Source organism: Suricata suricatta, chromosome 10 (assembly GCF_006229205.1).
Source record: "Suricata suricatta isolate VVHF042 chromosome 10, meerkat_22Aug2017_6uvM2_HiC, whole genome shotgun sequence".
Classification (NCBI taxonomy): domain Eukaryota; kingdom Metazoa; phylum Chordata; class Mammalia; order Carnivora; family Herpestidae; genus Suricata; species Suricata suricatta.
The window spans coordinates 74,895,495-74,920,531 of NC_043709.1; the positions used below are offsets into that span (position 1 = coordinate 74,895,495).

A 25,037-nucleotide genomic window follows, 5' to 3' on the forward strand; every position below is an offset into this window, starting at 1 on the left:
TATGAAGTAGAATAAGAGGGCACCTGGATCGCTCAGTCAGTTGAGTGTCTGACTTGGGCTCAGGTCAAGATCTCAAGGTTCATGTATTCAAGCCCCACATTGGGCTCACTGTTGTCAGTGCAGAGCCTGCTTCGGATCCTCTGTTCCCCTCTGCCCCTGCCCCAACTTGTGCTCTCTCAAAAATAAACAAAACATTAAAACAATAATAAGTAGAATAAGAGACCAGAGTGGAGGGGGCAAAGACAACCACCTGGGAGGATCCTAGCGCGGCTGTGTTTGGGACTGTCCTTCCCGGCAGAGCTGGGTTAAGGGCGGGCAAGCAGGTGAGCCGCCTGTTTTGCCATTGCACAAGGGATTCTAAAGGATCGGTGAGCGCCAGCCGTGGTGGAGAACAGTGCTTTGGAGAAAACTGTATTTACCATAACTCTCAGAGTACAGCATGTGGTTAAAGTCACTTGTCACAGTTTGAGACCCCCAGGTGGCACTTGTGAGTAAATGGCCCCTACACCACTTTCTAGTGAAACTGGGTCCCGCTGATTGCTGGAATAGTAGTATATGCAATTCTTGTGCCAAAACTGGAGCGCTCAGCACACAATAGCTGGGGTGCCAGCTGCCCCCAGAAGTCTTACTTCTTTTCCCTTCCTTCTTTTCTCTGAATAAATGATAAACAAGTGTTTAAATAGTCTTAGTTTTAAAGCCTTTTAAATGATTACTTTCCCTGGAGCCTGTATGTCCTATCTGGCCCTGATCTGAGTCCAGCACCCCTGGCCTTCTCCAGAAGTCACAAAGAGCAGGATTATTGGCAGAAGCTAAAAAATTTTTATTTGTTGCATTTTCGTTGTTATGTTGGCCAAGGAATCTGCTGCATACTAAGATTTGAGCAACTCGCGTCCTATAACGGGGCTTAGGTGACAAATACTAATGCAAAGCGTGGGAGCGGGGGACTCTCTCTGTTCCGGGCCCAAGTCACTGTCAGATAACACCCAAGTTAAGAGGAAGCTGAGATCCGCCACACTGCCACCACTGTTGGCGATCTCCGACCGGCGACTGCCGCCGGTGGTCGTATGTGGGTGTCAGCAGGGCCTTAGTAATGGTGTGTTTCTTCTTAATTTCTGGATATATTTTTGGATTTGAGAGAAAATAGAAGATACGGAGAAGAAAAGTCCAGATGAACTCACCCAGGATGCCATGGTTTTATTTTTCGACTTTACATTGATCTTTACTGAGGCGGCTTGAAGCCTGGACTCTGTAGTCTCATCTCCTACTGGCTTCCTGGTTTTCTTGCTTTGGTTTCTGAATCCTGAAATGCACAACTTCTGCTACTGCACTTTTCCTAATGTCACTTGAAAACAATAGAAACTCAGATCCTCTGGTATTTGGCACTTGAAGAGTAAATGAAATTCATTAATGTCTCTTATGCAGATCTCCGGCCTCGCAGCTGGGAGAAGCCACATGCAGAAGTTAGAAAGGTCACAGATTTACTCAGCTGCTTCTCTCTTTTACTCTCACACAACTTTTCCTCCCAAAAATCTATTACTGTTTCTTGGATTCCTTACATAAACCAATCATTAATATATATCAAAGCAATACTTTTAGTAATCAATCCCAGTTCCTTTTATTCGAAATAATGTGTTATTTTATAACATTCCAGATATTGGTTGGCACATATTTCCACTCTGGTTAAAATAGGGTGCTTCTCTTGTTTTTGTTTAGTTTATAAATACTACTTTAGGGGTGCCTGGGTGGCTCAGTCGGTAAAGCGACCAACTCTTGATTTTTGGGTCAGGTAAGTGGGTAGGTTCAAACCATGTGTTGGGCTCTGTGCTGACAGTGTGGAGCCTGCTTGGGATTCTCTTTCTCTCAAAAATAAACAAACTTAAAAAAAAAAAAGGAAATATTACATTAGGTTGAATGACAGCTGACAAGTGAGAGGTCAAAACTTTTCCTTGTGAATGTTGACATACACATATTTTGTGAAAGTATGGCTTATATATTTTTAGAAATCCAGGTTATTTTGTTTACAAAGAACACATCCTCTGATAAGAGGAATGACAAATATGAGGATTGTTATTTGTGGGCTCAGAGAAACTTAAAAAGAAAACTTCTGTCAGTATATTCAGAGTAATCTTTGACCCTCTTTGAAGTTTATTTTGAGAGAAAGAGAGAGACTGAGTGAGCATGAGCCATGTGCACAGGCTGGGGAGGGGCAGAAAGAGAGTGAGAGAGAGAGAATTCCAAGCAGGTTCTGCACTGTCAGTGTGGAGCATGACACGGGGCTCAGATTCATGAACTGTGAGATCATGACCTGACTGGAAACCAAGAGCTGAATGCTTAACCAACTGAGCCACCCAGGCACGCTTAAATATTGATAGACCTTAAATATTGATACAATAAGCAACTAGGATATAGGAAGCACTCAATATTTAAATGTTGAATGAATGACTCAAGATAAACTATTTTCTGAGACTATGATTTTTCCTAGGACAACTGAAAGTTGCTTTTCTTTATATATCTTTATGAAAAACTTTAATTTGTATGAAGAGAGAGAAAGAAAAGGAAGATTGCAGTTATAGGCCCACAAACAACTCAGGAAAATAAAGAACTAGGTTAACCTCCATAAAAACACTAAAAAATTTTTGTTAAAAAATTTTTTTGAAATACATATAGATTTACAGAAAAGTTAGAAACAAATTACAAGGATTCTAGTTTATCTGTCGTCCTGATTCTCTAGTAACATTTTTATTTCATTGGCTTAATCTCTCTTTCACTCTTTCATCACTGAATCCTTTGTTGGTATGTTGCAGACATACCTCTTTACTCTCCAATACTTGAGTGTGTATTTTCAAGAACAAGGATATTCTCTTAACCACATCACAATTACTGAAACAGAAAAATTAACACATGCAGTATGGTTCTCGAATCTATAAATATTAATTTCCCACAACTGTCCCAGTAATATCCTTTATAGTAGGAAAAATTTTCCAGCCGAGGTCCAATTGAAGATTACATACACATTGCATTTAGTTGTACTCTGTAGTCTTTTATTCTGGAAAAGTTCCTCTTTCTTTGTATTTTATGACCTTAACATTTTTGAAGAATATAGACAAAGCATTTTGTAGACTCTGTCTGATAGTTCCTAGTGATTAGATTAGATTAGGTAGGAATACCACAGAAATGATGTTATGCCTTTCGGAGTGCTTAGGATCAATAGGCCCATGACACGAATTTGTTTTTATTGGTGATATTCACTTGGTTAGGGTGCTGTGCCCAGGTTGTCCATTGTAAAGTTATCTTCTTCCTTATGTAATTGTAAGAATTTTGTGGGTACTACTTTGAGACTGTAGATATACTTTTCCTCAAGAATTTTTTACCCATTAGTTATTGTGCCCACTGATAATTCTTACCTGAATCATTACTAAGCTTTGTGAAAAGCTCTTTCTTTTTAACTTCATTATTCCTTCTATATTTCTTTGCATTCTATTGTAGGGAAGAAGTTTTCCTTTTCCTTCATTCATTCATACCAGTTTGAATTCATGTATTCCTATTTTATTTAATGGATTCTAATCCATTACCGTCATTCTCCCTGGCCCCCAGGCTTCTAGAGATATAGTTGACATATAACTGCCACCATTTTTACTTTCATGTTCAACTATCCCAGATTTTGCCAATGGGAGCTTCTTCAAGCTGACTCCGGGTTCTTCTGACAGGTCCCTGTCATTCTTTGGGTGCTTTCTCACTTTCTAGCATAATATGATATTCCAACCTTACTTTGAATGTTCTATACTCCAGCCCTGGAATCAGCTAGTTTTCCAAGGAGTGCTGGTTTCTTTTAGTGGAGAATGGTATTTAGAAACCAACATAGATATGCTCATTATTACTGGGGTGTTATTGCTTCTAGATCCTCACAGCAGACAGGTAGGAAATACATAAACACACACATTGATATATCTATATCTATCTATATATTCCTGTTATAAATACCTATACCCATCTAGAAAGCTAAATTTATCAAACTGTATATTCATACCAATCCCTGTTGTCTTTAGTTTAAGAATATACAGTCAGCATTCTGTATTTAAAAGTATGCATTAATTAGTTCTTCTAATTTTTATCTTCAGTTTGGCTGTGTTACTCATGTGCTATTATTTGCTATATACATAGGTTCACTTGTTTACATTTCTCCTTCACTTTAGATTTTGTTTCATGATTTTATGTGTGTGTATAAAAAATCAAGATGGTTCAAAAGTCAAAACTCAACAAAAAAGGTATATTTAGAAAAGCATCATGACTGCTTTAGAAAGTAATTTTTCTTTATTAGGGTTTTGTTCTATATTTATAACTAAGCCTGGCTCCTTTGGCTCATTCTCTTTATATTCCACATACTGATGGAAAAGATACTGAAAAACTACAAGATGATCTTTAGGGTAAGGTATGCTTCTTCCACCATTGTGCATGATTCTCTACAGAAACAACAATTTTAGGGGTGCCCGGATGGCTCAGTCAGTTAAGTGTCCAACTTCGGCTCAGATTATGATCTCATAGTCCGTGGGTTCCAGTCCTGCACTGGGCTCTGTGCTGACAGCTAGCTTAGAGCCTGGAGCCTGCTTCCAATTCTGTGTCTCCCTCTCTCTCTGCCCCTCCCCTGCCTGTGCTCTCTTTCTGTCTCTCAAAAATAAAATAAAAAACATTTAGAAAAAAAAAGTTTCTTTTACTAAGACGAAGCAAGCTGGCTTTACTTAAATGTAGGTTCAAAACAATCCATGAATCACTTCCTCTATGAAGTAACTGCAGACTAAACACTCATGACCCAAACCCTGGCCAGATCGATGCTGCCAGCCCGACTTCCCCTAGGACATGTGTCATTCAGCGCCTCTGGCTCCTTCTGGGACAGTGACCAGCTGCCTTTAATTTCCTCAGTCCAGGTGTTATCGTGATGGTGGTGATAGCGTGTTGAGACTGATTTTTGAAAGAAAAAAAAATCCATTATGTGAAGATTAAGATTTTCATCATTATATTTTGAAGTCCTTGACTATATTTTAAACACTTAATCAGAAATCTGTTGTTATTAAAACAGTTGTATAAAATGTCAATTTCTTTTCCCCTCAGCTTCTATTCCAAAGGTCCATATGCCCTACAATTTGATATTGCAGAAGAAAGGTTCTATTCATTTTTTTTCCTTTTGCATAACCTAGCTTGTGCACTGTAAGTATTTATTGAGTTCTTAACATGTGTCAGCCACTGTAATGTGGATTTGGGACATCAGTAATCACAAAATATAAATGGAACTTATTTGGAACTTATTTTCTAGTAGGTAAAGGGAGACAATGAAAAATACACATAGGGGCACCTGGGTGGCTCAGTCGGTTGAGCGTCCGACTTCGGCTCAGGTCATGATCTCGCGGTTCGTGGGTTCAAGCCCAGCGCTGGGCTCTGTGCTCAAAGCTAGCTCAGAGCCTGGAGCCTGTCTTTGGATTCTGTGCCTTCCTCTTTCTCTCTGACCCTCACCCACTTATGCTCTGTTTCTCTGTGTCTCAAAAATAAACATACATTAAAAAAAAAAAAAAAGAGTAGGACGGGCAGAAACACGATTGAAAACAAGCTCCCAGTGTGGCTATTCATGAGAAGGGGTTATACTGCAAGCATCCAGGAGCAAGGGGAACAAGTCCCACACTGGACATCCCCAACCCTGGGGACCTGCATGGGGACAAGTCTCTATAACACCCAGTTTGAAAATCAGAAGGGCTTAACTGAGGGAGCAGAAGAGCTATAGGAAACAGAGTCCCCACTCTAGAAGAGCCAATGTGCTATGTCACTCGGTCTGAGACCCAGCACTTTAAAAAGTGCCTATATATGACACAGGCTTTATGACAAATATTAGGATGTATGCTGGAGGGACAGAGCCCTGTAGGAGCTTTCTCTGGGAATGAAGTGCTGGTGGGCACCATTTTTCTTGCCCTCCTTCAGCTTAGCTAAACAGACACTTGTGGGTCCAAGTTTAGACATTGTCCATCTCTTGCCAGCACCCAAGTGTCCCCTACAGACCTGTGCCACACAACCTACCCACCTACCCAACAGGCACCCTTCCAAAGGGGCTCCTGCCCCACCACACCTCACAGTCGGCTTCAGTCAGGAACAGCATCCTTTCCTACTGCCCCAGCACACCCAGTGGGGCCTAAAGCCCCACTAGAGCAATTCTTGCCCTGGGGATGGGGAGCTGGTCTCACTCACAGCATGCCTGCAGTAGCCACAGCCCGGCCTCTCAGCCCGTCAACATGGGGACAAGCCCTGTCCACTACTAAAACCATGGTAGTCCTGGCCAGTCATTGCCGACAAACCGGCTGACGGGCAGTCCTGCTCACCAGGATGCCTCCAGCAGTTGTGCCTCAGACACAACAGGAGGGCACGTGCAGCCCAACACAGGGGATACCCTGGGGCACCTGGTTCTGGTGACCAGAGAGGATTGTGCCAACGGAACAACAGGACACCTGCACAAGCCCACTCTTCTCAAGACCAGGAGGTGTCACTGACCTACCTGTTACACAGAAACTAACACAGAGACTCAGACAAAAGGAGACAGAAGAATATGTTGCAAATGAAAGAACAAGACAACACTGCAGACAAAGAGCTAAATAAAAATGGAGATAAGCAACCTACTTCATAAAGAGTTCAAAGTACTGGTACTGAGGATGCTCACCAGAATTGAGGGAAGAGTAGAGGAACTCAGTGAGTACATCAACAAAAAGAAAATATTTAAAAGAACCAGTCAGATCTGAAGAATAACTGAAATGAAAAACGTGCTAGAGGGAATGAGAGCAGATTAGAGGGTGCAGCCCAGACCAGTGGTCTGGAAGACACCTAGTGGAAAGCAGCCATGATGAAGAGCAGGGAGAAAAATGATAATTAGAGAAATGACGATAGGCTAAGGGACCTCTGTGACACCAAAGGACTAACAGTCACATTATATGAACTCCCAAAGGAGAGTAAGGAGCAGAAAACGTATGTGAAGAAATCACAGCTGATTTTCCCTAACCAGGGGAAAGAAATGGACATTCAGGTCCAGGAAGCACAGAGAGCCCCAAAGAAGATGAACTCAAGGAGGTCCATACCAAAACACATGATAATTAAAATGCCAAAAATTAAAGATAAAGACAATCTTATAAGTATCAAGAGAAAAATACAAAATTATGTACAAGAGACACTTCATAAGGCTATCTGCTAATTTAGCAGAAATTTTGCAAGACAGAAAGGAGTGGCATGATATATTCAAAGTGCTGAAAGGAAAAAAACCTTTCAAACTTAAAAACAAACCCTTTCAACTGGAGAGGAGAACATGGCAGCAGAGACTCATCTGGTCCCATGAACACAACTGGGTAACTATTAAATCATTCTAAATACCCCAGAAACTGATCTAAAGACTAACAGAACAAACTCCACAACTAAAGGGAGAAAAGAGGCCACATCAAAGAAGGTAGGAAGTACAGAGATGTGGTTTAGGGGAGAAACGGATCACAAGTCCTGCAGAGGGGAGGGAGCTGTGGTCAAGAAGAGGGGGAGGGAGAGGGGGAAAGGGATAGGGAGAGGGGGAGAGGGAGGGAGAAAGAGAGGGAGAGAGTAAGAGAGAGAGAGGGAGAGAGGAGCACACAGGGGAACACACAAGGAGAATGCTTCCCCAAAACTACTGACTGAATTTAATGAATCCTTGAAATGAGTGGGGCTTAGAGCCTGGGGCTGGAAAGGTCAGCAGGCTTGGCTAGGGTAGAGGCCTGAGGGTGCTGCCCTGCTCCCAGAGAAAAGTCAGGCAAACAACCTAGGGGCAGACAGCATGGAAACAGCACCTGACGCTTGGGACACAATAGGGGAAGATTATTTGTTCTTTTCGAAGTGTATCCCTGAGAGGCAGCATTCAAGGGAGACGCCTCTCTGGAAACAGGGGAACAACAAGGCACCATTTCCCACCCCCTCCAACCCTCCCCCTAAACACGGAGCAACCTGCCGGAAGCAGCACCACGCCGACCCGGCGGCCGCGCTCACACCAAGCCCCACCCCCTCTCGCCCGGGGCGGCGGCTCTCCTCAGCCAACGTCGCCTCAGTCCCGGCCTGGCGGCTCCTCCCCCAGAAGACCTGCGCCGTCCCCAGCCCACACCTCGCCTCCAAGCCTGGGGTTTTGAAGGTCAGCAGGCTTGGCTGGGATAGAGCCCGGAGGGCACACCCCTGCTCCAGGGGAGAATGTAGACCAAAAACCCAGAGGCAGACGGCATTAAAACAACTATTGGAAAAACACCTGGGGCACACAGTGAGGGTAGGGGGTGAGATTATTTGCTCTTTTCAAAGCACTTCCCTGAGAGGTAGCTGTCACAAAGATGCTTCTCTGGGAATAAAGGAGCCGGCTGGAGCCATTTCCCTCCCCTCCCTTCAGCAGAAACACAAAGCCACCAAAGAGAAGCAGCCCAGCACCTACACCAGCTGCCTAACTTGCTTACAGCAAGCCCCGCCCCCTTGTGCTCTAGAAGGACTGCCCTTCTAAGTCAGGTTTGCCTCCGTCCCAGCACGGAGGGCCCCTTCTTCAGAAGGTCAGCACAAAACGCTTCCCACGCCAAGTTTCCCGATCACAGAGTTCGACAGAGCCTCAGATCTGGTGGGATTCGTGTCAGGTCTCATTTCAAAAGCAGACCAGAGCACACCTAGTTAAACTCACCACATGGTGGCCAGGGACCAAACACTGCCCACAGCAAGCAAGAAGAGCCTCTGCAAATGACAATCCCTAAGGATAGAGCGGCCACATCCCAACGGGAGAGTGCATGAAGCACACATCAGAGACACTAACTGAAACCCTAGGCCCTGGGCACTCTATGACCTCATCTTCATTAGGCCATTACATTAAGGAAGAGACATAACTGGCTTTTCTAACACAGAGACAAAGGCAGAGACTTAGACAAAATGCCAAGATGGAGGAATTTATCCCAAATAAAAGAACAAGATAAGTCCATGGCCAGAGATCTAAATGAAACAGATATTAGTAACATGTCTGATAGAAAATGGAGAAGCAACACTCATAAGGATACTCACTGGGCTTGAGAAAAGAATAAGAGACATCAGGAAGATCCTTGAAACAAACATAAAAGAGTAAAAAAGAAATCAGAAATGAAGAATACAATAAATGGTATTGGAAAAACAGGCTCGATGCAATGAACAGCAGGCTAGAAAAAGCAGATGAATGAGTACATGACATAGAAGATAAAGTAAAAACAATAAAACTGAACAACAAAGAGAAAGAAGAATTATGGAACATGAGAATAGACTTAGGGAAATCAGTGACTCCATCAAATGTAATAATATTCATATTATAAGAGTCCCAGAAGAAGAGGAGAGAGAAAAGGGGAAATAATATTTATTTCAAGAAATAATAGTAGAAAATTTCACTAATCTGGGGAAGGAAACACATTCAGATCCAAGAGGCATAGAGCATTCCCATCAAAAGCAACAAAAGCAGCCCAACACCAAGACATACTGTAAATTTGCAAAATATAGTGAGAAATAAAAAATCTTAAAGCAGCAAGACAAAAGAAGTCCTTAACTTATATGGGAAGATCCATAAGGGTAGCTGGAGATTTCTCAAGAGAAACATGGCAAACCAGAAACTAGTGGAATGATGCATTCAAAGTGCTGAATGAAAAATCAGCAGCCAAGAATACTCTGTAAAGCAAGGCTATCATTCAGAACAGGAGAGACAAAGGGTTTCCCAGACAAATAAATCTAAAGGAGTTCATGGCCACTAAACCAACCCTGCAAGAAATATAGTAAACAAACTCTTTTAAGTGCAAAGGAGAGACCAAAGGTGACAAAGACAAGAAAGGATCAGAGGAAATCTCCAAAAACAACAAAACAAATAATAAAATGGCAATAAATACATATCTATCAATAATTACTCTGAATGTAAATGGACTAAATGCTTCAATCAAAAGACACAGTATGTCAGAATGAATTAAAAAAAAACAAAACAAGACCCATCTATGTGTTACCTACAAGAGAATAATTTTGCTATTATTTCTTAAACGTTTTGTTTATTTATTGTGAAAGAGAGCAAGCACGATAGGGGCAGAGAGAAAGGGAGAGAGAGAATTCCAAAGACTCCAGGGTCAGCGCAGAGCCCAATGCAGAGCTCAATCCCACAACCATGAGATTATGACCTGAGCTGAAATCAAGAGTCTGACGCTCAACCAACTGAGCCATCCAGGCATCCCTAGTGACTCGATTTAGACCTAGACACCTGCACATTGAAAGTGAGAGAGGGAGAAAACATTTATCATGCAAATGGATGTCAAAAGAAAGCTTGAGTGGCAATACTTATATCGGACAAACTAGACTTTAAAACAAAGAGTGTAGGGGTGCCTGGGTGGCTCAGTCAGTTGAGTGTCCGACTTCGGCTCAGGTCATGATCTTGCAGTTCATGGGTTTGAGCCCCGCATCCGGCTCTTTGCAGACTGCTAGCTTGGAGCCTGGAGCCTGCTTCAGATTCTGTGTCTCTGTCTCTCTCTGCTCCTCCCCTGTTCACACTCTGTCTCTCTCTCTCAAAAATAAATGTAAAAAAAAAATTAAAAAAAACCCAAAAAACAAAGAGTGTAACAAGAGATCAAGAAGGGCATTATACTATCATAAAGGGGATAATCCAACAAGAAGATATAATGATTGTAAACAGTAATGCACCCACAATGAGAACACTCAAATATATAAAACAATTAATAACAGACATAAAGTAACTAATTGATAATAATACAATGACAACGGGGGACTTTAGCACCCTGCTTACATCAATGGACAAATCATCTAAAGAGAAAATCAACAAGGAAATAATGGCTTTGAATGACACACTAGAACAGATGGACTTAACACATATATATTCAGAACCTTCCAACCATTCAGAACAGCAGAATGCACGTAATTTTTAAGTGCACGTGGGACATTCTCTAGAATAAATTATATATGAGGTCACAAAACAGGCCTCAATAAATACAAAAATTTTGAAATCATACCATTCACCTTTTCTGTCCACAATGCTATGAAACTTGAAGTCAACCACAAGAAAATATTTGGAAAGACCACAAATATATGGAGGCTAAACAACATGCTACTAAATAAATGGGTTAACCAGGAAGCAAACAAACCAACCCCCCCCAAGTATATGCCACAAATTGGATAATCTAGAAGAAATGGATAAATTCCTACAAAGGTATAAACTAACAAAACTGAAAGAGGAACAAAATAGAAAACTTGAATAGACTGATAACCAGTAATGAAATTGAGTCAGTAATCCAAAAACTCCCCAAAAAATTCACAAATTCTACCAAACAAGTAAAGAAGAGTTAATACCTACATTTTAATCTTTTTTGAAGGGGGAGGGCAGAAGAGGGAGAGAGAGAAAATTCCAAGCAGGCTCCATGCTCAGCATGGTCTCACAACCATGAGATCATGACCTGAGCTGAAATCAAGAGGTGGGACGTTTAACCAATTGAGCCACCAGGTGCCCTGAATTAACATCTATTCTTTTCAAACTATTCCAAAATATAGAAAAGGATGGAAAACTTCCAAATTCATTCTGTGAGGCTAGCATTACCCTGATACTAAAATCAGATAAAGACTCCACTAAAAAAGAGAACTACAGGCCAGTATTTCTGATGAACATGGATTCAAAAATTCTCAATAAAATACTAGCAAAGTGAATCCAACAGAACATTAAAAGAATCACTTACCACAAACAAGTGGGATTTATTCCTGACCTGCAAGAGTGGTTCAATATTCACAAATCAATATGATACGCCACATTAATAAAAGAAAGGATAAGAACCATATTAATAGATGCATAAAAAGCATTTGACAAAGTACAACACCCATTCATGATAAAAATCCTCAACAAAGCAGGTTTAAAGGGAACATAGCTTAACATAATAAAGGCCATATATGAAAAATCCACAGGTAATATCCTCAGTGGGGAAAACTGAGAGCTTTTCCTCTAGGTCAGGAACAGGACAGGGATGTGCACTCTCCAAACTGTGACTTAACACAGCACTGAAGTCCTAGCCACAGCTACCAGACAACAAAGAAGTAAAAGGCATACAAATTGGCAAGGAAGGAGTAAAACTTTCAGTATTTGCAGATGACATGATACTCTACAGAGAAAACCTCAAAAGACAACACCAAAAAACCCCTGATACATCACTTCAGTAAAGTGGCAAGTTGCAAAATTAACATACAGAAATCTGTCACATTTCTATACACCAATAATGAAGCAGCAGAAAAAGAAATCAAGGAATTGATCCCATTTACAATTACACCAAAAAGTCCCACACTGGGCTCTATGCTGTCAGCTCAGAGGCTGGAGCCTCCTTTAGTTCTGTGTCTTCCCTTCTCTTTCTCATCAAAAAATAAATAAATAAGGAGAACTTATATAACTCAACACCCCAAAAATGAATAATCTAGTTAAACATGGGCAGAAGACATGATAGACATTTTCTCAAAGACAACATCCAGATGGCTAACAGACATGTGAAAAGGTGCTTAACGTCACTCATCATCAGGGAAATACAAATCAAGACTATAATGAGAGATCACCTCACACCTGTCAAAATGGCAAAATTCAACAACACAAGAAACAACATGTGTTGGTGAGGATGTGTAGAAAGGTGAATCCTCTTGTGTTGTTGGTGGGAATGTAAACGGGTGCAGCCACTCTGGAAAATAGTATGGAGTTTCCTCAGAAAGTTAAGAATAGAACTACCAATAATCTAGCAGTTCACTACTAGGTATTTATAAAACAAATACAAAAATATGAATTCAAAGAGATATGTATAACCTGATATTTATTGGAGCATTATCTACAATAGCCAAATTATGGAAACAGTCCAAGTGTCCTTGACGAATGGATAAAGAAGATGTGGCATATATACACAAAGGAGTATTACTCCACCATAAGAAGAATGAACTCTTACCATTTGCAAAGACATGGATGGAACTAAAGAGTAGTATGCAAAGTAAAATAAATCAGTCAGAGAAAGACAAATTTCACTCATCTGTGGAATTTAAGAAACAAAAAAATAAGCAGTGCCTGGGTGGCTTAGTTAGTTAAGCATCTGACTCTTGATTTTGGCTCAGGTCATGATCTCACGGGTTGTGAGATCAAGCCCTGAGTCAGCCTCTATACTGACAGGGAGGGGCCTGCTTGGGATTTCTCTCTCTCCCTCTTGCTTTAACCACACCCGCCCTCATATTTTTAAAAATGAGCAAAGGGGGAAAAAAGAGAGGGAGACAAACCAAGAAAAAGACTTTTTTTTTTAAGCATATGCTCCATGTCCAATGTGGGACTTGAACTCACACATACTCTACCAACTGAGCTGGCCAGTTGCCCTAACAGATTCTTAACTATAGAGAACAAAACTGACAGTGCCTAGAGGAGACTGTGGGTGGAAGAATGGGTTAAATAGGAGATGGGGATTAAAGACTGCACTTGTATGGAAACTACACCTGAAACTAATATTACACTGTTAACTAACTGGAATTTAAAGGAAAACCTTAAAACAAAAAACCAAAAATACAAAACCCTTACAACCAAGAATATTCTATTCAACAAAGTTATTGTTCACAAGAGAAAGAGGGAAAGCTTCCCCAAAATTCATCACCACTAAACCTTACAAGAAATGTTAAAGGGACTTGTTTAAATAGAAAAGGCCACAACTAAAAGTATTTACGAAAAGAAAAAAATCTCATTGCTAAAAACACACATACAAAAAAAAAAAAGCACACATACAGTAAAGATAGTAGATCATTTTTAAAGTCATATGAATGTTAAAAGACAAAAGCAGTAAAATCAATATCTATGAAAAACTGTTAAGGGAGACACAAAATAAAAAGATGTCATATAGGACAGATACATGACACCTGGATGGAGCACAGATAGGTAGTGCATTTAGAATGTGTGTGAACTTAAGCACCATCAATGTAATGTAAACTGCTACATGTACAGGATGTTATGTATAAACCTGATCATAACACAAACCAAAAACAGAGGGATACACAAAAAACAAAGGGAAAGGAATCTAAGCATAACAATGAAGTCATCAAACTACAAAGTAGGAGGGCAAGAGAAACAAAGGACTACAAAAACAACCAGAAAACAATGAACAAAATGGATTAAATACATAACCTATCAATAATTACTTTAAATGTAAATGGACTATAGGCTCCGATCAAAAGACATAGCGGAACTGAATGGATACAAAACCAAGACCCATATATATACTGCCTACAGGAGGCTCACTTCAGACCTAAGGACACACACAAACTGAAAGTGAAGGGATGGAAAAAGATACTCCACGCAACAGCGGAAAAAAGTCTGAGGTAGCAATACTCAATTTTTGACAAAACAGACTTTAAACAAATTCTGTAACAAGAAACAAAAGGTGAGTGTTACATAATGATAAAGAGATCAATTAAACAAGACTGCATCCAACATAGAAGTACCTAAACATATAATTATTAACAGACTTAAAGGGAGAAATTGACAATAATACTATCAGGGAGCTTTAACACCCCATTTACTTCAGTGGCTAGACCATTCAGGCAGAAACTCAGTAAGGAAGCAGTTGCCTTTGAACAAATTAGACCAAATGGGCTTAACAGATATATATAGAACATTCCATCCCCAAAGAGCTGAATACACATTCCTTCTTTTTAATGTTTATTTATATTTGAGAGAGAGAGAACGTGTGCCTTTGCACGCAAGGGGGCAGGGAGGCACAGACAGAAAGGGAAAGGGAATCCCAAGGAGGGTCCGTGCTGTCAGTGCAGAGCCTGACACATGGCTTGAACCCAAGAACCATGAAGTTATGGCATGAGCCAAAATTGAGAGTTGGATGCTTCACTGACTGAACAACCCAGGCACCCTTACACATTCTTTTCAAGTGCCCAGGGAACATTTTCCAGGACAGATCATGTGTTAGGCTACAAGTCCCGGTAAATTCAAGACTCAAATCAGATAAAGAAGCATCTTTTCTGATCACAAAGTTGTGAAACTACAAATCAATTACAAGGGGAAAAAAACCTGGAAAAAGCCAGAAACATGTGGAGGCTAAACAGCATGCTACTAAACAATGGGTCAATGTGGAAATCAAAGGAGTAAAAAGATATCTAGAGACAAATGAAATTGAAATATAATGCTCCAAAGCCATTGGGATGCAGCAAAAAAAGTTTTGAGAGGCAACTTTATGGGAATACAGGACTACATCAAGAAACAAAAATCTCAAAGAATCTAACCTTATACCTAAAAAAACTAGGAAAAAACAAAGCCCTAAGATAGGAGAAGGAAATAAATACCAAAGCAGAACAAAATGAAATAGACTACAAAAAAAAAAAGGCCAATGAAACAAAGAGCTAGTACTTTGAAAAGAAAAAAAAATCATCCTTTAGCCAGATTCATTGAGGAAAAAAAGAGAGAAGACTCGTATCAGAAATGAAAGAGAAGACAGTACAATGGACACCACAGAAATACAAAGGACTATAAGAGACCACTATGAAAATTATATGTCAACAATCTGAACAACCTAGAAGAAATGAATAAAATCCTAGAAATATACAATTTTCTGAGACTGAATCAGGAAGAAGCAGAAAATCACTTCCATTACTTGTAATCAAAAAGCTCCCAACAAGCAAAAGTCCAGGACCAGATGGCTTCACAGGTGAATTCTACCAAACATTTGAATAAGGGTTTATACCCATCCTTAAAAAAACCAAACTTTTAAAAAATTTTAGTTAAAAATTTAAAAAAATTAAAAAATTAAAAAAATTTAAAACATTTATTCATTTTTGAAAGATAGAGTGCAAGTGGGGAAGGGACAGAGAGAAGGAGACACAGAATCTGAAGCAGGCTCCAGGCTCTGAGCTGTCAGCACAGAGCCTGATGCGGGGCTCAAACTCAGGAACTGTGAGATCATGACCTGAGCCAAAGTTGGACACTCAACCGACTGAGCCACCCAGGTGCCCCTAAATTTTAATTTTTTAAAGTAATCTCTGGTGCCCAATATGGGGCTTGATCTCATAACCCTGAGATCAAGAGTCACATGCTCTACTGACTGAGCCAAACAGGTGCCCTGATACCTGTCTTTCTTAAACTACTTAAACAAATTGAAGAGAAAGGAATGCTTCCAAATTCTTTCTATGAAGCCAGCATTATTCTGATACCAAAACCAAAGAAAGACACCACACACACACACACACACACACACACACACACACACACTTATAAACCAATATCCCTGATGAACATAGATGCAAATACCCTCAAAAAAATATTAGCAAACCGTACTGAACAGTTAAAACATTAAAAGGATTGTTCCTCATGATCAAGTGGGATTTATTCCAGGGATGCAAGGATGGCTCAGAACACGTAAGTCAGTCAATGTGATATACCACATTAACAAAATGAAGGATAAAAATCATACGATCATCTCAATAGATGGGGGAAAAGCATTTGACAAAATTCTACATCCATTCATGATAGAAACATAGTGAGTATAGAGTATACCTCAATATAATAAAGACCATATACGACAAACCCACAGCTAACATACTAAATGGTGAAAGCTGAAAGTTTTTCCTCTAAGGTCAGGAACAAGAGAAAGATACCCACTTTCACCCCTTTTATTCTTTTTTAAAAAAGTTTATTTATTTTGAGAGACAGAGAGAAGCATAAGCAGGGAGGAGCACAGAGGGAGAGAAGAATACCAAGTAAGCTCTGCACTGTCAATGCAAAGCCTGACATGAAGCTTGAAATCATGAACCATGAGATCATGACTTGAGCTGAAATCAAGAGTCAAGACGCATAACCAACTGAGCCACCCAGGCGCCCCTCTCACCACTTTTATTCAACAGTACTGGTAATCCTGGCTGCAGCAAACAGACAAGAAAGAAAAAAAGACATCGAAATTGGTATGATACCAATCCATCCAGATGACATGATACTATATGTAGCGAACCATGAAGACTCCGCCAAAAAACTATTAAAATAAATGAATTCAGTAAAGTTGCAGAATACAAAATCAACATATAGAAATCTGTTGTGTTTCTATCCTCTAAAAACAAGTTCACAGAAAGAGAAATTAAGGGGAAAAAACATTGGAGCACCTGGGTGGCTTAGTTGGTGAAGTATCTGACTCTCGATTTTGGGCCAGGTCATGATCTCAGGATCATAGGATGGAGCCCTGCTTTGGGCTCCAGGCTGAGCATGGCGCCTGCTTGAGATTCTTTCTCTTTGTTCCTCTCTTTGGCTCTCTGCTCCTCCCTGCTTGCTCTTGTTCTCTCTCTCTCTCAAAATAAATAAAATTAAGGGGTGCCGGAGTGGCTCAGTGTGTTGAGTGTCTAACTGTTGGTGTCAGTGTGGGTCATGATCTCCTGGTTCATGGATTCGAGCCCTGCATTGAGTTCCACGCTGACAGTGCGGAGCCTGTCAGAAAGAAAAAAAGACATCCAAATTGGTATGATACCAATCCATCCAGATGACATGATACTATATGTAGTGAACCATGAAGACTCCACCAAAAAAACTATTAAAATAAATTCCCTTTCTCTCCCTCTCTCTGTGTCCCTCCCCTGCTTGTGCTCTCTCTCAAAATATATAAAGATTAATAAAAATAAATTTAAAAACCCATTTACAATTGCATCAAAAAGAATAAAATATTTAGGAATAAACTTAACCAAGGAGGTGAAAGGCCCATATTCTGCAACTATAAGACACTGATTAAAAAAACTGAAAACAACACAAATAAACAGAAAGATATACCATATTCACCTATTGGAAGGATACTGTTAAATTTTCCATACTACACAAAGCAATCTATAAATTTGATACAATCCTTATCAAAATTCCAGCAGTGTTTTTTCACAGAACTAGAACAAATAATCCCAAAATTTGTATGGGACCACAAAAGTCCCTCCAAAGCTACAAGTAGTCCAATTACAAAAATGGGCATAAAACACAAATAGATGTTTCTCCAAAGAAGACATACAGAGGGCCAAAAGACATATGAAAAGATGTTCAACATCACCAGTCATCAGGAAAACACGCATCAAAACCACAACAATGTATCACCTTACAGTCAGAATGGCTATGACAAAAAATACAAGAAATAACAAGTCTTGGCGACGATGGAGAAAGGGGAACCCTTCTGCACTATTGGCATGGTGGGAATGTAAACCGGTGCAGCCACTTTGGAAAACAGAGCGGAGCTTCCTCAAAAACTTAAAAAATAGAAATTTCATACCACCGAATTAATTCTACTTTCAGGTATTTACCCAAAGAAAAATAAATCACGGATTCAAAAAGATATATGTTTTGTTAACTGAATTATTTACAATAGCCAAGATATGGAAGCAACCTATGTACCCATCGATAAAGATGTGGTATATATAAATACAACAGAATATGTTCTGCCATAAAAAGGAATACATCTTGTTATTTGCCACATAGATGGACCTAATGGGGATTATGTGAAGTAAGTCAAAGAAATACAAATACTATATGATTTCACTTACATGTGGAGTCTTAAAAACAAACAAACAAAATCCCATACAGAAGTGGTGGGTGCCAGAGGCCTTGAGGTAGGCCACACTGGCTCTCTCCACCACGTTTCTAATCTGGTATAAGGTGGACTCAAACAAGTCATACTGATAAGCCAGAGACAACCCTTAGTTTGTGGAATTCTGCAGCTGATGCTAATTGCTTTTAAGTATCAATTGATAAATTAATTTGTTAAGGCCTGAAGAAGGCTATACATTTCTAAAAAGGATGATCTCTAGAGATATTTTACCTCTGAAATCATACTGTTCACACATTCCTTTTTGAGATATCCTTTATGCTTTAAATCAAAAGCCAATAAGGTGGCTGTGTGAAACCCAGTGAAGCGTTCCATGAAATACCATTTATCTAAAGATTGCTTTCTAGTTAGCAAGTGCCTTTTTCATATTTCTTTGACCACAAGAGTTTATTATTGGGACTCAGGTAAATTGTATAAGGTCACATAATAGTTAATAGCGGGACCATGTCTGTTTCCCCACATACGACTCAACAATTTAGGCCAACACCATTAACTATGTAGTTGAAGTTATTTCTCAGAGAAGAGAGTAGCACTATTTTAGTGGTTCCTGCAGATGTAATCTTGGAGTTATCACAGGGAGAAGTCCCCATTTCCACACCCAGGGAACCCAGACTTCCGTCACAGTCTTATTCTTGGAAGATTTCCACAGGTTTTGGTGGGGAATGAGAGGTAGGAAGGAGCACTGATATGCTGTTGGAGTAAATTTTCTCTGAGACAACCAAAATCATTGTGAACATCTACAATCCTGGCTGAAATAACATTTAAGTCTTTATAATTCATTTAAGGATGTATTTATTTACAAGATACAAATGCTTAATATTTAATAAGAATTAAAGTGCTTAATTTTACAATGTTTCCAATTCTATGCCTTTATGACCAAATATACATATGTTACACAATATATACACTATATGCAAGTATTTTACATTCATATAGCTAGAAAAGAATTACTTTTTGTGTACACTTTTTCACATTGAAGTCTAAAATTCTGAAAACATATCTTTTCAAACTGATGAGTCAACAATTCATAAACCCAGATAACACTTATTCAAAAATATGAGTCACCTGTCACTCACAAAATAAAATGCTAGTTTGGTTAAAAAAAAAAAGTTTTATATACAGACATGATTGCTAATGAATGGAGACCCCTTCCCCAAAGTGATACATTCCAACATCCACATAATATGTAATATATAACACAATTCTGTTATCATAATGGTCCCCGCAGACTACTCTGTTTCTTTCCAAACCTATGTATATATCACTCTATGTATTTGGTATTTACTTATTAAAATATGCTACAATGAGATTTTTTTATTTACTTTCTCACTAAATCTACCATAACAAATTTTAGGAAGAAGGATACCACCACGTAACCCTCAATGACCCCAATGAGTTAAAAACTATCTTGTGGAAGCCATGTGCTAGTTCTGCCAAATGCTCAGTCCAAAAGGTAGAAAACCATGAGTGACTTTGGAGGAATTTTTTATCTCAGAAAACAGTGCATAAAATGGTCCAATATAATGAAAGTCTTTTAAGCCTAAAGGAAAAGGTAAGTAATGGAAAAACACCTGAGGGAACAGATCCCATCAGTATGCAATTATGAAGATTTCTATTTCATAGTTCATATCCCTACTGCAGTATTTTTCTCTTGTCTTGACATACACTGCTCGCTCGGATCGAGAGATCAGCAGTCTCTTTCTGTCCACCTCTCTGTTCACGCTTGCTTATTTCAGTTCCAAATTTTTTATTCCTCTTTACTGTATCAGTAAAGAAAGCAAAGTTATCTGCTCATAAGAAGTGATTACGGGGCATACAGAAGAATAAACTGTTTTAAAAATCCATGTAAATAATTTATGTTAAAATACTTAACAGTTTCTATAAAAATTTCATTCCTATGGAAAAACAGAATGGGACATCAACAGGGTTTTTTACATATATACATATATGCATAAATTCACAGAAAGGGTTTTAAAAGTAGATCTAGTGGTCTTTATATATCAGACTCATATTTTCTAAATCTGAAGAATCTATAGATAGTAATATGAAAATAAAAAGCAATTTGAGTCGACTAAAATTGGATGAGAAGGAAGAAGGAACACGATCCACTACAGGAGTCAATACAGTTCTACAGAATAAGAACTGGTTTGCCACAGATTTTATAGGAATACATTCTTAAAGAATACAAAATTGAAGAATGAAAACATTAAGACATTCTTGTCTTTTGAATTAATCTTAGCTTATCAATACCATGTGCTTAATCTTAGACCTGCTAACACAAACATCATGTGATATAAGAAGTTTTAGTTAATCTTCTGTTCTGTATCATAAGAAGGATATCTGGAAAAAAATAAGACCTTTGTTCCTTAGAAGTTTATTTGCTCCTGTTGGTGCCCTTTTCTCTGGACATATCTTGTCCAGAAAGATGATAATTAGAGTTATCACAGACAATATTCTCAGAATAAGAACTTAAGGCTTTAAATATAATAAGAAGTGGGATCTAAAATTTGAAGGGAAAACAACCACCCTGTTTCCACAAAGTTGACAAGAAAAACAGAACTGTGAACTCACAGAAGTATTTTTGATGTAAAGTTTTTAAAGGCATCAATGAACCTTTAGCAGCCCTGCATCACTATGAAGTTTGTCATTTTCTTTATATACTTATAACTATGACAAGTACTCTTTTAAAAAAGCCAAATGTGTATCTATATATGGGACAGGGTACATTTAAAAGGTTTTTAAAAAAAGTTTAGTAATTTTTTTTAGGTTGGAGTATTTGTTTTTAATTGGGGTAGGTCACCCAGTGAAGGTAAGTACACCAACCTGTATGCTGTGTCAAACTTTATGGACAATGAAAGGAGCTTGATGAAGTAGTGCAGATGTGCTTAATTCTTTCACCATCCATACCCTTTGCAAAAGTAAAAATGCTCTTGACAGTTACTTGAATCCAAGGAATAATGCCCCTCCTTCCCTAGAAGTGATAGTATCACTTCTAGAAGTTAATTCTCTATATCCATATTGTGGCCAGAGGCATCCATATTAAAATTTCAGTATAAAAACATACCCTGAAGAATTTTATTGCTTGCATACATGATGGCATTATAGATGCCATTATTACAAAAGTGGCTGGTGGCATTTTTCATTACTGAGTCCCACTTAAAACCTGGAGAGAAGTCTGCACTACATTTCGTACTTAATACACCAAATAGTAGACTTTCAATAAAAGCAAAATTTAAGTTTAAAACATTGGAATGTTTGTAATGAGTAGCAGTTTTTATCAAAGAAAGTACTTTTTAAGTTTGGAGGAAGGGCACTTTAAAGATGACTTGGAAAGCACCAAATTAGGGAAAATAAAGAATAAATCCTATAGGGAATGTTGGTTTTAACAGGAAAGGAATCAATTGATTTTTATGTTCAATTTGTCATGACTGCTCAGGGTTGTCAGAAACCAAGACATAGATGGTTCTTGAAACCAATCACACTTGGAGGTCTTTTGATTTAGTTGAGTGTTTACTAAATGCTCTTGTCTTTCTCCAAGTAAAAGCATGAGTGATTCTTTACGAGAAACAGGTAAGGCTGCTTCATTGCTTCTCTTTGTGCTTGTCTAAAGAACACGGGGTGGAACATGAAGATGGTGACCAAAGAACCAGAAATTCTCTTCTAGTACTAATAGTTCTAATTAAAAAAAATTAAAGATAATATTAAGAGCACAATGATATTCTCTTTACAGGAGTGTTCTCTCAATAATCTAAATTAAATAGCGTTGATATTTATTCAGCCAAAAGTTGAGTGGGTCCATATCACTCCAGAAGAACTTATGGCAGGGAAAGTATAGTCCGCTTGCTGTTCAAGAGAGTTTTCAGAACTAACTTGGCCCATTAATCTTCTAAGTGGCCCTTAGGTCTCCATTGCTCTGTCCACATTTACAAAAGTCATGTTTTACTGATAATCATTCTGCATTTGTATTGCTTCTCTTTTCTTAAGATTAAGAACACATCTGTAGCTATGGCTACCCTGAACACATATGTTGTACATACGCACACCCCCCAACACACGATTGGCAACTAGAGAAGAGAAGCAATGTAACTTTTCTTTCAGTCTGTCCTTTACTTGATAGGGCCTACGAAGCTACCTGTATCTCTTTCTGATTCCAAATATTTGGTTTAATGTTAATGAGCATGGCTGACTTTCCTTTTATAGAGGGAGGCAACCTAATTGTGTCTGCCATAATTACTTTACCTTCTTCTTCAGAGTGGGCAAAAAAGGGAAGAACACTGCAGGCCTGAATTAATGTGTGGCAGTTTCAAATTCTGAGTGAATCTATCCTACATTTAAGGTGTCATAGTCAAAGGATAGTGGGGTCATTCTTGTGGATTTCTAGCTGACTTAGGCATTTAAATGTGACAATGTTTGGGGCATAACGGGGTGCATGGGAAATAAAACAAATTGAGGAAAAGCTTAAGTTAAATAAACAACCTAATGTGAGATTTTAGTCACAGCCATAGTATGGTGACAAGCAGCCTTTGTATAAGAAATCATGTTTTGACTACTAAAAATTCCTTGGAAGATGAGAAAAAGTGCTCAGACTCTCCTCAATCATCTGGTACCTCCCCCAAATCGGCCATTAAAATATTGCTTTTCACTACTGTGTTTCTCCCTCCTCTTCCTCACTCAGGTGGTTTAAAGAGTTGAGCATAAACTTTCTCTGAGTCCTCTCCCTGCACCTCAAACACAGGTGATCATGTGGGAATTCTGCTCCCCGTCGGACAGTTATCGTAAGTGTTAGTTAACATGCTTAACAGTCTTATGGAAAGAAAAACATTACAACCCATGCAGCTCCCCTCGGTCCCAGTTGTATATAGAGTCAGGTATCTTCTACAGTTTAGGTTTCTGTGAAAATTTGCACACATGCTGATATTAACGGTTGCAACAATTGCAGTTGCAATTGCAGAAAGGTAAAACAACCTGCATGACTTTGGCCATCCCAGTGACCAAAGTGCACTTTATCTCAGAATAATCAAGACCGAAGCATTAATTACACCCTCATATCTTTCAATAGGTATTATTAGCACCTTCACAGAGAGGCACTGTTTTAAAATAGGCACAGAAAGAAAAAATAGTACTTTAAAAATACTGTTGGAACTAATATATCCCATGCCACATAAATTACTTTTTTGTACTATAAAAATATCAATACCCTTAGGATGTCAATCAGTTAAACATAAATCACCAAAAACATTTCTTAAAGTTTAGAACACCATTCAATTGCAAGATAAAACATGCTTTTATATTTAAAAAATAAATTAGAGACAAATATGAACCTAAAACTGAAGAGAAAAGCATGTATAATATAATTATATTCATATTTAATGCTATATACACATAATTGCTATATAATACTTGAGATATTTTTATTCTTAGGAGTATTTCTACAAAAACAAATATTATCTTTTCTTATAAGTTGAAAGTTTGAACACCAAAAATTTGTCCTTTTTGTTTTAAAAGAACATACATTATTTATGCAGCTTGAGCTTTATAAACTGAATTAAATAAGTTAATAGCCTAAACTGTCCCTGTATTTATTTATCTATTTATTTTATTTATTTATTAATTACCACGGATCTATTTTGGCAACATGGAGGTATATCTTTCAAACTGTTACAAGTCCTACTTGTGAAGGAGAAGACATTACAGGACCTTAAATGGAGGGGGCCTATTCTAACCTGATAGTGATAGAATCCACTGATAACATTTTCTTCAAGACAGAAGTACATATGCAAGGAATAGCTCACTAAAAAATGCTCCATTTTCACATTATTTCAAACTTTTATCGGTAGAATGGCTCTGCACATCAGTTTCACTATGAATACAGAAACATAGGAGAGTAACTTCCCCAAAGGATGCATTTAAGAGCCTATAATTTTCAACATAAAGTGCTAAGAGATGAATGGGAGGGCTGGGAATGTCTTGAGCTACAAATCTTGAGACCCCCACGCTGTGGATGGTCCCCGAGTTCAGCATTCTGATTTTTTCTTAGGTTCAGGATGATCATCCAAGGTGGTTGGATGCTTGTTGGGACCATCTGGTGTCTCACCTGTGACAGCTAAAAAGATGATTTTCAGCCACTTCTGTTTCAGTTCCTCACTGTCTGCAGCAAAGCTGTGCACAGACTTGGACTGGGTCAGTTTGAAACTGTATGGCAGGTCTGCACTCCTTGGCATGTCGTCCACAACGTAGCCCAGGAGTGGAATGGTGGCCTGGGCTCGGACATCCTAAGGAAAAGACATGGTGCATAAGAGCGTGAGCTCTATTAGCTTGCTGTGCACGGGCCTGTGTGACCTGGCTCCCACGAAACCTCTTTTCCTACCACTGTTCCACACAGACGCACCCTGTGAGCCC

General features: G+C 38.9%; 1 protein-coding gene across 10 annotated transcripts in view; it reads right to left on the bottom strand.

Annotated features, from left to right (window-relative positions):
- Window positions 1-238: 238 nt before the first annotated feature.
- FGD4 (FYVE, RhoGEF and PH domain containing 4) overlaps window positions 239-25,037 on the bottom strand; it is a 159,814-nt gene continuing 135,015 nt past the window's right edge. For 6 of the 10 annotated variants that reach the window (XM_029953245.1, XM_029953251.1, XM_029953253.1 and 3 more), the window contains 2 exons: window positions 24,733-24,910; window positions 239-1,300 (listed from right to left, as the gene is read on the bottom strand). In XM_029953245.1, the coding sequence (XP_029809105.1) occupies window positions 1,074-1,300; window positions 24,733-24,910 (405 nt within the window). In that variant the 3' untranslated portion in view covers window positions 239-1,073. The other 4 variants (XM_029953247.1, XM_029953246.1, XM_029953249.1 and 1 more) reach the window with 4 other exon arrangements.